This window comes from Notolepis coatsorum (genome assembly GCF_963971535.1).
Source record: "Notolepis coatsorum genome assembly, chromosome: 2".
NCBI classification, from domain to species: Eukaryota; Metazoa; Chordata; class Actinopteri; order Aulopiformes; family Paralepididae; genus Notolepis; species Notolepis coatsorum.
Window position 1 is genome coordinate 169,754,905 of NC_140166.1, and position 14,071 is coordinate 169,768,975.

A 14,071-nucleotide genomic window follows, 5' to 3' on the forward strand; every position below is an offset into this window, starting at 1 on the left:
TAATCATTCTTATAGGAAAAAGGCAGGGAGGGACCCGCGGGACCATCATGTCTGCAGGCCAGTATCCCTGCAGTGCTTCAAACTTTGATTAGGCCTAACAAAATAAATTGTTTGGTTCACGTTGGTTGTCAGTTAACACATTGGCGGCCACTGGGATGAGTCTAATTAATCTCAAGAGGACCGGGAAATGTAAACAGACGTGGGGCTGTTTGTAGAGCTAAATCTATACTTTATAGTATTGCTATCTGTCCATTCTCATTTGAGTCCATAAACCGTCCCTTCAAAATGGCTTAAAGAAAAACAAATGTCAATATGGTCTCATTTTATAGCGCCGTGAATATAAGCGTTATACGGGATTTGGTCTAGTATATTTTCTGGAAGGCTAGCTATAGGGCTAATAGCTGCTAACGTTATATCCAATGGCATTTCCGTTTTACAAATGCTACAGTTAAAACTCAAACTGCATATGATCGGCACGATCCTCAAGCATGTATGCATGAAAGGGGGGGGGGGGGCGGGGAACGTCGTTTCTTATTATTGATTACCAATAACCGTGTTCGTCTAACTAGCCACATAGGCCGATCGGATGGATGGCTATCAAAACAAGGCCCGATCGGGATGTACTTTACGTGAAAAAGATCTTACCGTGGGCCGGTGGGATCCCCCCCGAGCATTTCCCCGTTATCGATCGCCATCTGGTAGATCGATATGTCCATTGGCTGATGATAAATCCCCTTATTGCATAGTGAAATCCGCAATCCAAAACGTAATCCAAGCTACATGCTGCACATCTAGAATCCTGCTAACTGAAATCTCCATTGAAAGTCAAAAAAAATAATGATCCGTTCAGCCACATTATCGCGATAGTGCCCCTAAGAGGATCTGGCCGGTATTGCACCTTCTCGAATTCAAAGAGTAGGGTCAATCTGCAGTGCCGCTCTGCGACCTTGAATAGGTTATTAAAATGGAATAAAAGCAATAACAACTTGCCAAGGATATATCCGTGCTTCTGTCCACAACGGGTGGAATCGAAACAGGGAGATATCTGTTGTTCGTCCCCATTGTGTTAAGGCCATGGGTAGGTACTAGGTAGGTAATTATTAAAAAATTTTAAGGCGACTATGGATAGGGAATTTCTTTATTTAATTAAAATGTTCACGACAACATGGATGCATGTACTCTGCCAGCATGTTTAATATCCATAATACTAAAGGTTAAAAACTTTAAATACAAAGACACTGTACTACAAAAGTACAATGTACAAAGGTAGTAGTATTAAAAATGCCACCCCTAAATACTACTCACTAAATATCCTGACGTCAGAGAGCTGTGCAAATATTATGAAATACTTGCTTTTTATATATTCTCATTATTGACATGGACTGCACTTTTTGACTAAGATTTAACTAAACGTTATTGCTAAAAAAAAAGTGTTTTTTTCTTTTCTTTTTTTTTTACTCATAAAATAAATTTGGGTCGCACCTAAATCGGCAGGGTCGGTCGGCATCAGGAACCAAAGCATTTATTTTGTTAGGTGTTAGTAGAATTTATTACCTAACACTCTCCTGCATAATGTTCCTCCTGTGAAATATGGCGTGAGTAGACAGATCTTCTTCAAACCCCTCTGGGAGACTGTGTGATATACTATCAGGATGAAACAGCAATTAATTTCAGACGATTTGGATGTTTTATGTAGGCGAATCACAAGCAAGACAACTTATACCACTGAGCTAGAAGAGCTTATCCAAATCATGATGTTTTTCCTTTTTGTCAGAATTTGAAGCTTAATCAATAGTTAAACAAATAGTCTTTAAATGTTAGTGGTACCAGCACTACCAGCTGAAAGGTTTAGCAGTCTAGAGCAGCGGTTCCCAAACTTTTTTGGCCGTGCACCCCCTGTCACCTCCCGACCTAGCTGATGCACCCCCCAATGGGTTTCTGTTAGAAAAAATTGTTGCTGGTCTCCGTGCACAGATTTTATTTTTTATTTAATCTCTTCCCACGGCGACTATGGATAGGGAATTTCTTTATTTAATTAAAATGTTCACGACAACATGGATGCATGTACTCTGCCAGCATGTTTAATATCCATAATACTAAAGGTTTGACTAAGATTTTTATGAAATTTTATTGTACTTTTTTTTTTTTTTTTACCACCATTAGCCTTTTCATGTCACGCACCACCTAGAGGGCGCTCGCGCACCACAGTTTGGGAACCACTGGTCTAGAGCTCTGGTTTTGGTATAGAGTCAAAATACAGATATAACAGGAATCTTGGCCACACCATTGAATTTGGATGAAATTACTGGTAGCTGTGCCAAGTATTCAGATAATACACAGAGGCACAGAGCAGAGAGCACATGTGACAAACCCATGCACTTAGGCTTTTCATGGCGTGCACAGAGAGCAGATAGCAAATTAATGACAATCTGTTCCATCTACCGCTTCACATTCCGTGAGCTCACAAAGAGCGCTAGATCTTGCTTGAATGAATGAATGAATGAAAACTTTATTTAACAGATTGCAGAATGGGTACAATACAGTACGGCTCAATACATACAATTGTTAAGGGGATGCAGACCTGAGAAAGACGTTTGTCTTGTTTCCATCAGGGTCCCCCATTTTCAATTCATTCACACATTAGACTAGACCTCCATCTCAGCTGCAGATCGAAGAGCATGCCAAATGCAGGCATCTGTCAGGAGGGATTATTTATCAGCAAAATAATGATGGCTTTATCTAACTTGATTAGACAAATGGATTTAGGAGAGATTGGACAATCATCAGATGGTTGGAGACTGAGTCTATATGATGGTCTGTCCATCTGTTGCAAATGGATAAAACTACAGAAAGGATCGTTTTGTTCCGATGCCGGGTCCATTTAATAATAGACTGACTCCAATTTCAGCACTCGAACCCAATACTGGAGGGGGGAAAAGACACGCTGTCTGGAGACCAGGCACAGGTCCCAGACTAATTTCCTAAGAGGCTAGCATCTCATTCCTCCCCGTCTGATGTCACTGGTGTTGAGGTCACTCTACTTTTTGAAAGTGGCAATTCCTTTATGAAAATCACACAGACGGGTCTCGAACCTACACTGTAGTTTATTATAAAATGCATAATATGGTAGAAAATTAAACTGCGCCATTTGAATTGTGGCACAAGGACTTTGTAAGAACAATCTCCACCTTTAACAATCGAATCTGCCAAGTTTTTCTGCCCCTGATCCCGATCAGAGTAATTTAATATTGAGTATCTGCCGATACCGAGTCCTGATCTGATATTTGTATTTTCCTAGATAATATAGCAGCACAGTGCACACTTCAAGTATATTAAAGTTAGTCAAACAATTTAAATGTAGGTCAAATGTGCTTGGTAATTGAATAGATAATTAGATTATCTATGGCTCGGTAGGTTTCCGGTTCGATTCCCGCTCCTCCCGGGCAGCATGTTGAAGTGTCCTTGAGCAAGAAACTTAACCCTTAACTGCTCCCGATGAGCAGGTTGGCACCTTGCATGGTTGCCTCTGCTGTCGGTGTGTGAATGTTTGAGTGAATGGGTAAAATGTGAGGAACAAAATAACGCGCTTTGGATAAAAATGCTATGTATTTATAGCACCATTTACTATTTGGACTAAAAAAGAAAAGAAAAAAACGGACTACATCACAGCTTTCCCTTAATAGTTTTCATTCATTTAACAAAAAAAATCTGAATTTGATTGGGTTTAATATACCCAACACTGATCAATTAAAATATGCTGTGATGATCAGTTCTGATTCCGATCTGTCCAATCCGATTGGGACATCCGTAGCTTCTAACCATTATTCTAAACAGGCTGCCTGGTTCTGGTCCTACAGGATATGGTCAAAGCAAAGCCGGAGAAACCAGCTCAAAGACTCTGTGACTGTGGCTCTAACATGCTTCATCCGGCATGGTTTTGATAAATTAATCTCAGAGAGGGCGAGGTCAAATGCTAATCACTACTAACGAAATAATTGTGAGAAACAGCTGCCTCAATTGGGGTCACGTATGATTACTGAGGTGCCCTAGGAATATTATGACTAGGATCACCCGCATGCTCTTCAGTCTACTGGATGAGCGACTACTCTGGCCTTATTGATGCAGGCATTTTCATTGGGCCATGGACATTGGCACAAAGTATTGTGAACTCAATTTCAGAATGTTGTAAAATATTATTTTCCGATGTGATAATAACATACATGTGACGTGACATGGGCAGGCTCTCTCCTTCCCAGTACAGTATGGGAAAGCACAGGTTGAGGGGCCCGGCAAGCTATTCAGAGACAGGCTGAATCCCTCCACCGTAATCGCAGGCTGACGTATTCGTATGCTTGTCAGTTAGATATTAGGTGCAATCTTTCAATGCTGCATTTCATCACGCTAAAAACAATTGCTGCCAACATTTTTGGTGAGCAAAGCACGATGAACACAGCAGGGAGATGCTAATGAATTATTACTATGGCTAAAAGATAAATGGCTTTTACTAATGAAATGCACAATTAAGCTGCATACTGAGCAGTGTTGGATTCATTCTATATTGGCCAATGATGTATACAACACACACACACCTCTGTTATTAACATTTGAGATTTGTAAAGTATCCAATGTATACATTGTGCTTTTGTGCACAGCTTAAGGTGTCACTTGATAGTATTAAGTGAACTGAAAGAGTGCTCCTTAGACGTTGCAATACAACAAAAGGATATCATCAAGTAAATTCTTCTTGGCAACAATTGAGGCTGCTCTGCCAACTAAAAGCAAACGTGTTTTCAAGTAGTAGGTCAGGTCCTATGGACATCGCAGTCACGAAATGCCATGTAGCGTTAATGATTATATCATAATATATCAGTCAGTTTGATTATGTTGGTAGTTGATCAGTAGGCTGTTTGCCTAGACCAGGGGTCAGCAACCTTTTTGACATGGAGTGCCTGTTTGAAATATAGTTGTAACTAGTGTGCCTCAACAATATTCCATGCATCGTAAATATTTCTCATAATCAGGTATTTTTAATGATAATTTTTACATTATTACATCATTATCGTTATTATTAACAATATTATTATGATGGTTGTATCAACCCTAAATCTGAGTTGGGGGGGGGGGGGATGCAATGCAGACAAACAGCTGCATACAGTGCGACCATTTCACTCACATTTGCCCATTCATTTTTGGACACATCACACACCATCGGTGTGTGTACTGTACGTGGGCTGTCATAGCTCCACCTACAGGCCTAATGGAGAACACCAGGAGAACACCAGGATGTGAATGGAGGGTGAATGTGAGGTATATCGTGTAAATAAGTTGATTGATCGCAAGACTACACTGTAAAAAATATATAATAATAAGTTACCAGAACTTAAAAATATTGAGTTCAGTTACTGTGCATTAAGGTTTTCAGTTTTCAATCCATAATAATCCAGAAAAATAAGTACACAACCACATTATTTCAACCTAATAAAACTATGTTTATTGTCATTGTTTTAAGAACACAAGTTGACTTGGTAATACTCACATTTTGAGTAAAGAATATGGCTTTTAACATGTGCAATGTTCAATGAAATAGAAAAATAAATAATAAAATTAGTTGATTAATCCCACTGGTCACAATGGTGACCGTAATAATGTTTTTGTTATAAGGCTCTGCAAATGTTACTGAATGATGTAGCAATGTATTTCCAGCTAAATTGAAATAATAAACAAATAAAGGGTCTCAATTAAATATGTGGTAGTAAAAAGAACCTGTGGGAGGATTTCAACAAGATAAATGCGACAACAGTGCAAAATATTTCACTATAATATTTCAAAGCAAAAAAAAAAAAAAAAAAAGTATATATATATATATATATATATATATATATATATATATATTTTTACTGCTGCCCCCTGTGCCTATGCAAATGCCCACGCGTGCCTAAGGTTGCCTACCCCTGGCCTAGACCATGACTGTCACCGTTGCGAACAGAGGTTGTATAGGCATTTGCTACCACCATAAATTGATTGATTGATTGAAAATTATGATGTAGCCCCTAATCTAGACAACCATGCCGTATTGACTGAATGAATGAATGAATGAATGAATGAATGAATGAATGAATGAATGAATGAATGAATGAATGAATGAAAACTGTATTTAACTGATTGCAGAATGGGTACAATACAGTACGGCTCGATACACACAATTGTTAAGGGGATGGAGACCAGAGAAAGACGTTTGTCTTGTTTACATCAGGGTCCAAGACAAACGTCTTTCTCTGTAACTAAACGTTACGCGTCCACCCACCACATTGCCAAACAGTTGTCTCGATTAGGGGCTTTGTACGGGGAAAACAATCAACATGGGAAAAAACAACAATCTGTAAGTATGGTCCTTGGTGTCCCCTTCCGTGACTGCGATGTGCAAGCCAGGGGCAAAAGCTAGGTCTAGGTCCTTGGCAGGATGGCGTCAAGCGGGGAGACATATTACTAGCATCGGCATGCGAAACATGGTATGGTTAACGTTACAGTTCAAATGAGGCAAAAAAACACGTCTGTTTAATACCAGCCACTATCTTATCTAAAACTTACCCAGTTTGGCTCTCGACTCCTCCAGTTTTTGGATTTGGTTCTCAATAAAGACCATGGCCACTCCGAATGTCAACAGAGCCAATAGTTGAAACTTGGGTGGCATCATGATCCGTAAGAGCCCCATCAAACAACCAGATGATAACAAGTCATGCCGCGAATGCAATCAAAACATTGAAGCAGTCGCCTCCTGCCAGTGTCTTCTTGGTAAGTGAGCTAGCTAGCTAGCCCGACTGTTAAGTTATTTACGATATTCGGTAACACTATGCTAATGTGTTTAAACTTTAAATAGTTAACGATGTTAATCAACTCGTGATTCAGGTAACGACGTTGACGGCCAACGGGTGTTCCATTATGCTATGTCCTCGCTGCCTAGCTAATAACGTTATTTAACTTAGTTCATCTAAAGCTAGCTAGCTTGCTAACATACAAATACATAGCTGACGTTATTTAGTTAATCTAAAGCTATCTAGCTTGCTAACATTAAAATACATAGCTACCTACTCTGTAGCATGATTCGGTCTTGCTTTGTAACCGGAGTCCACTCATGTGGTGTAGTGTTGAATACACGATGAGACACAGTTCCAGCTGGAGACGAGAGAGAACTACATGTGGCGCTGGACACGATATCATGTGCGGTTCGTGAACGATTTGTTCCTTTTGGATGAATGAATGAATGAATGAATGAAAACTTTATTAACAGATTGCAGAATGGGTACAGTGCAGTACAGCTCAATACATACAATTGTTAAGGGGATGCAGACCAGAGAAAGACTTTCGACTTGTTTACACCAGGGTCCCCCATTTCCAATTCATCGTAACATATATGACATACAGATAGACAGTACTGCTACATCTATACATTTATGACATACCAGATTTGCAATTACAGTACTGTATTTGTGATACAAAAAGAGTCCAGAAAGAAAAGAGTATATACATTAGGCGTAGAAACTGTACATTGGATTGGGTAGGTGGGGGTGGGACTGTACATTGGAGGTGGTTGGGGGGGGGGGGTTGGGTAGGAGGGGTGGGGGGGGGGGGGGTAGGAGGGGTGGGTGGGGGACACTGTACAACTGTACAAACAACACTGTACATTGGTTTATTGACAAGACCATACTTGGTAATTTACTGTACATTGGCGGGGGTTGTGTTCGGACATTTACAGGGGCCAGTTTCGAGTTGCAGTCTCCCTTAGGTGTTTTTTGAGAGTGTTTTTGAAAGTGGGTAGTGATTCACATTCCTTTACAGCTTTGGGTAGGGCGTTCCACATTGATGTGGCATAATTGCGAAACGTGTTTAGTCCCTTGTTTGAGCCGAATCTGGGTTTAACATGATTTGTGGAGCTCCCTCTGGTGTTGTGATCGTGGTATTCACTGACCTTTGGGAAGTATTTAGTCATGTACATGGGTACCTTGGTCGTGTAGTGTATCTTGTAGACCAGGCCCATTGCAAGTTGCTGTACTCTGTCGTCTACTCTAAGCCATCCTAGGTTGTCAAAGTGGGCAGGGGTGAGGTGGGTTCTAGGAGTAAGGTCAAGCAGTAGTCTGACCAGTTTGTTTTGAGATGTTTGTAATTTTGTTTTTAGCGCCTTTGAGGTGCTTTGGTACCATGAGGTGCAAGCATAGTCGTAGTACCCTTGAATGAGTGCTCCTGCTAGAGTCTTCAGGGTATTCTTGTTTACCAGTGAGGAGATCCGGTACAAGAAACGAGTTCGTTGGTTGACTTTTTTTATTACATTGGATGCCATTTTGTCACAGGAAAGATTTGCCTCTAGGATGGAACCCAGGTAGGTAATATCTTCTTTCCTTGTGACAATATTGTCACCCACTGTAACTGAGAAGCCGTCGGTCTTGCTGAGTTTGTTATTTGAACCGAAGAGAATGGACTCTGTTTTGCCCATGTGTAATGATAGTTTGTTATCAGCGAGCCATATGCAGATTTTGCTTAGTTCTGAGCTGAGGGTTTTTTCAACCTGTAATTTGTTCTTGTCAGAGACCAGCAGGGCTGAGTCGTCCGCAAACAGGAACAAGTTGCAGTCACAAGCTGACGACATGTCATTTGCATAAATTAGGAACAGTAGCGGACCTAGTATGCTTCCTTGTGGAACACCACAGTTTACTGTGAGGGGGGGGATAGGGTACCGTTTACCTCCACCATCTGCTCTCTCCCCTCTAGGTAGGATTGCATCCAGCTCACTGATAGACTATCAAAACCAATTGCTTTTAGCTTGTCAATCAGAATGGTGTGATTGACAGTGTCGAAGGCCTTTTGTAGGTCCAGCATGACCATGCCGCAGTATTTGCCCGCGTCCACCTCTTGTTTGATGTGGTCGTTTAAATAGAGAAGGCATGTGTCAGTGGAGTGGGATGTTCTGAAGCCAGATTGGAATTCGTAGATTAGATTTTTTTCCGCAAGGTATTTTTCGACCTGTTCGTATACAATTTTTTCCATGACTTTCGAGATGGAGGTAAGGATAGAAACAGGGCGGTAGTTGCCTGGGTCTAATTTACTGCCTTTTTTGTGCAGAGGGGTCACTCTCGCAATTTTGAAGTCCTTGGGGACGTGTCCCTGTTTTATAGAGAGGTTTATTATGTGTGTGATGACTGGGGTGATGGCGGCTGCTGAGTCTCTGAGGAATTTGGAGGGGATGTTGTCATGGCCAGTGGCCTTGTTAGGTTGGAGGGCGCTCAGTTTTTTGAGTACCTCATCTGTTGTTACCATTTCCAGTTTGAAGTCGTCTTTGTGGACCCCTAGGTTTTTGTAGTAAGCTACTATGTGTTCTACCCCATAATGCCCTGAGTGGGAGGGTAGTTTGTTTACCAGTGTTGTGGCTATGTTTGTGAAGAAACTATTTAAGTAATTGGCTACATCCAGCTTTTCTGTGATGAGCGTGTTGTCCGTCTTTATGTTTATGTTTGAGAATCTGGTTTTAAGTTTTTTACTGCAGCCTAGTTGGTTATTGAGTAATTTCCAAAGGTTCATTTGACACTTATGATACACTAATCTTTCCTGTGACAAAATGGCATCCAATGTAATAAAAAAAAGTCAACCAACGAACTCGATTCTTGTACCGGATCTCCTCACTGGTAAACAAGAATACCCTGAAGACTCTGGCAGGAGCACTCATTCAAGGGTACTACGACTATGCTTGCACCTCATGGTACCAAAGCACCTCAAAGGCGCTAAAAACAAAATTACAAACATCTCAAAACAAACTGGTCAGACTACTGCTTGACCTTACTCCTAGAACCCACCTCACCCCTGCCCACTTTGACAACCTAGGATGGCTTAGAGTAGACTACAGCAACTTGCAATGGGCCTGGTCTACAAGATACACTACATGACCAAGGTACCCATGTACATGTCAAAATACTTCCCAAAGGTCAGTGAATACCACGATCACAACACCAGAGGGAGCTCCACAAATCATGTTAAACCCAGATTCGGCTCAAACAAGGGACTAAACACGTTTAGCAATTATGCCACATCAATGTGGAACGCCCTACCCAAAGCTGTAAAGGAATGTCAATCACTACCCACTTTCAAAAACACTCTCAAAAAACACCTACGGGAGTCTGCAATCCGAAACTGGCCCCTGCAAATGTCTTAACACAACCCCCTCAAATGTACAGTAAATTACCAAGTAAATTACCAATATTCCAATGTACAGTTTTGCTTGTACAGTGTCCCCCACCCACCCCTCCTACCAACCCCCCCCCCCCCCACCCACCCAACCACCTCCAATGTACAGTCCCCCCCCCACCTACCCAACCTCCTCCAATGTACAGTTTCTACGTCAAATGTATATACTCTCTTTTCTGGACTCTTTTCGTATCACAAACAGTACTGTATTTGCAAATCTGGTATGTCATAAATGTATAGATGTAGCAGTACTGTCTATCTGTATGTCATGTATGTCATATTTATTATTTATGATGAATTGAAAATGGGGGACCCTGATGTAAACAAGACGAAAGTCTTTCTCTGGTCTGCATCCCGTTAACAATTGTATGTATTGAGCTGTACTGTACCCATTCTGCAATCTGTTAATAAAGTTTTCAATCAATCAATCAATCCCTATTTTCCCCGGGTCCTATGTTCCCCGATTGATTGATTAATTGATTGAACATTTTATTAATTTTTATTATTTTATTCATTATTAATGTCCGCCTTGTTTCGAACTGGTTAAGCTTAGGCCCTCTTTCGAAGTTGGTTAAGGTTAGAGTTTGGAATCAGGGCTGGTGGTCTAAAATGTTCAATCAATCAATCAATCGGGGAACATAGGACCCGGGGAACATAGACATGCTCCCTCTCATTAAACACTGTGTAAAGTTAGCTTGGTGTATTGAATCTACCATCTCTCATTAAACACTGTGTAAAGTTAGCTTGGTGTATTGAATCCACTATCTCTCATTAAACACTCAACTGTGTACAGTATGTTAGCTTGGTGTATTGAATCTACCATCTCTCATTAAACACTGTGTTACAGTTAGCTTGGTGTATTGGATCCACTATATCTCATTAAACACTCAACTGTGTAGACTACAGTAAGTTAGCTTAGTGTATTGAATCTACCATCTCTCATTAAACAATGTTACAGTTAGCTTGGTGTATTGCATCTACCATCTCTCATTAAACACTGTGTAAAGTTAGCTTGGTGTATTGAATCCACTATCTCTCATTAAACACTCAACTGTGTACAGTAAGTTAGCTTGGTGTATTGAATCTACCATCTCTCATTAAACACTGTTACAGTTAGCTTGGTCTATTGGATCCACTATCTCTCATTAAACACTCAACTGTGTAGGCTACAGTAAGTTAGCTTGGTGTATTGAATCTACCATCTCTCATTAAACACTATTACAGTTAGCTTGCTGTATTGAATCTACCATCTCGCATTAAACACGGTGTAAAGTTAGCTTGGTGTATTGAATCCACTATCTCTCATCAAACACTCAACTGTGTACAGTAAGTTAGCTTGGTGTATTGAATCTACCATCTCTCATTAAACACTGTTACAGTTAGCTTGGTGTATTGGATCTACCATCTCTCATTAAACACTGTGTACTACAGTTAGATTGGTGTATTGAATCTACCATATCTCATTAAACACTGTACAGTTAGATTGGTGTATTGAATCTACCATCTATCATTACACACTGTGTAAAGTTAGCTTGGTGTATTGAATCTACCATCTGTGAGTGTAATTTCACATTCTCTCTTTGTGAGTCAGGCTTATTTTCTGCTAAAACACTGCACCCATTCATCAGGCTTGATAAGGCTTGATACAGTCGAAGGTCAGCGTGTTCCTGCGAGGGGCCCGTTTGCACCTCTTCAGAAACCTGTCTTCCGGATGACCATATAAAGCCTAACCCAATCAGAAATGACCCTCCCAAAACTAAAACGCACCAATGATACGTCTCTATTCGCTATGCTTATAACGAAACACACTATGCTTTTGTTTGCTTTCGCTCTGGCAGACCTGTGTTCATGTACCTTGATTACACTCTGCCAAACTGAGAGTCCTTCCATGGATGTAAGCCTTCTTTTTCAAATAAACCAACCATCGTGAGTATTCAGGGCCTTATCTCCTTGCTTCATTTGATTACTTGATTCTTGTCTGATCTTGTTACTGTTTGCTGTAATGCCGGCCGAGAACCATCGTGGTCTGTACATTTAGATGCGCTCATAAGGCCTGTCCTGTGTTATTCTGCATTTATTAACCAATGATATAGTCAAAATCCATGACATTCTTTGGTGTCTGAAGTGGGACGCTGACCGTTTCCTGCCTGGTGCAGACAGTCTCTTACCGGGGTCGCACCCCCTCACATCGCTCTGCTACAGCCACGCCAGGACGCGTGAATATTAAAGGCAGCCGACTTGTGTTCGGCTTTTCTCTGATTGGCCGCGCCCCCACGCGCAGGCAAGCGGCAGTCGTCCCACGTCCCAAATGAAATCCAAGGAGCAAGCGAGCGGCAGCGCGGGCAACCAACTTGTGTACCAACGCACTTGTGTTGGGCTGCTGTTCCAACGCACTTGTGTTCAGCTGCGGTAGCAGTGGAGCACTATGAAATGCGCTGAACTAGAAAGCGTAACGTTATTATGTTTCGCGTTTTTAACAACCAACTACCAGATTCACTCGTGTATAAACAAAGCCCATACAGTTATGAAATGCGCTGAACTAGAAAGCGTAACGTTATTATGTTTCGCGTTTTTAACAACCAACTACCAGATTCACTCGTGTATAAACAAAGCCCATACAGTTATGAAATGCGCTGAACTAGAAAGCGTAACGTTATTATGTTTCGCGTTCCATTGATTAACGTCATTACCTGCTGTGCTGTAGGAAGCAGAGGTACAGTAAGTTACAGTAGGTGTAGGTTACATGTTTAATCAAAGCCCATACAATTTTTTAGATGAATGATTGTGGATATAATATAGAAAACACATCATTATGATATTGTCAGATGGCGCAAAATACAATGGTGAGTGAGAAATATATCTCCAGTGATAAAACCCAGTGCTCTATGTCTCTATGATACACAGCGTGGATGGGCTTTCAGAGGGTGAGGCATGACTTCGCGACAGCCATATTAGACACTCACTGTACATCAGTGTGGAACTGTAACGTTATATGTTATTTCGCCCGTGGAGGCTGCTGAGCCTGAAGCGCAGCGGGGCGACGCGGTGGTTTATCCCCGGCTTCCGTGCGCCGCCCACGGCTTGACTCGGTCCAGCTCCAGCAGCAGCAGCGGCCGTTCCTCCGTTGTAGAAGCCCTTCAATGACAGCGGCACGCTCTCATATTTTGCGAATGCATAAACGATATCTTAAATTATGGCTATGTGTCTAATATGGCTGTCGCTTATCAATGACTTCGCGACAGCCATATTAGACACATCGCCATAATTTAAGATATAGTTTATGCATTCGCAAATATGAGAGCTCTGTCATTGAAGTGGGTGGTGGCAGCATTACTAACAAACAGTAGCGATTTTTATTGTTTTGTCATGACCAAACATAATCCCAACATAGATAGGAGGTGTACTGTATGTCAAATGTCGGTCATGTGGTGGAAGAGTTTAGTACAGTCACACAACAGAACACTGCTGGTTCGACCAGCGCTTCTGCCGCGTCTCTCTTGCCGCAAGGGCGTGTGCTAGTGGATTGATTGATTGGCCGTGGGGCCAATCAGAGAAACGCTGAACGAAAAGCTGAACACAAGTTGGTTGCCTTTAATATTCACGCAGCCTGCGTAGGCCACCGGCGCGGGGGGGGGGGGGGGGGGCGCGGCCAATCAGAGAAAAGCCGAACACAAGTTGGTTGCCTTTAATATTCACGCACCCAGGCTGGACTCCGCGGGCCCACGTGAGGGGGACCCGCCTCAACCTCCGGGCGGCTCAAACTCTCCATTGAACGCCATGAGGGCTCCCCCGACTGCCATGACAGCCGGTCCAGGGAATCCCCACGACGAGCGGTGGAAAA

At 41.8% G+C, this 14,071-nt stretch overlaps 1 protein-coding gene across 1 annotated transcript in view; it reads right to left on the minus strand.

The window, feature by feature from the left end:
• The window catches only part of hs2st1b (heparan sulfate 2-O-sulfotransferase 1b), a 68,659-nt gene extending 61,549 nt beyond the window's left edge, over positions 1–7,110 (minus strand). Inside the window, exon 1 of the mRNA XM_084307284.1 lies at positions 6,589–7,110. Coding sequence (XP_084163410.1) covers positions 6,589–6,712 — 124 coding nt within the window. The 5' untranslated portion in view covers positions 6,713–7,110. The remainder of the gene's footprint in view (positions 1–6,588) is intronic.
• Between the last annotated feature and the right edge of the window lie 6,961 nt (positions 7,111–14,071).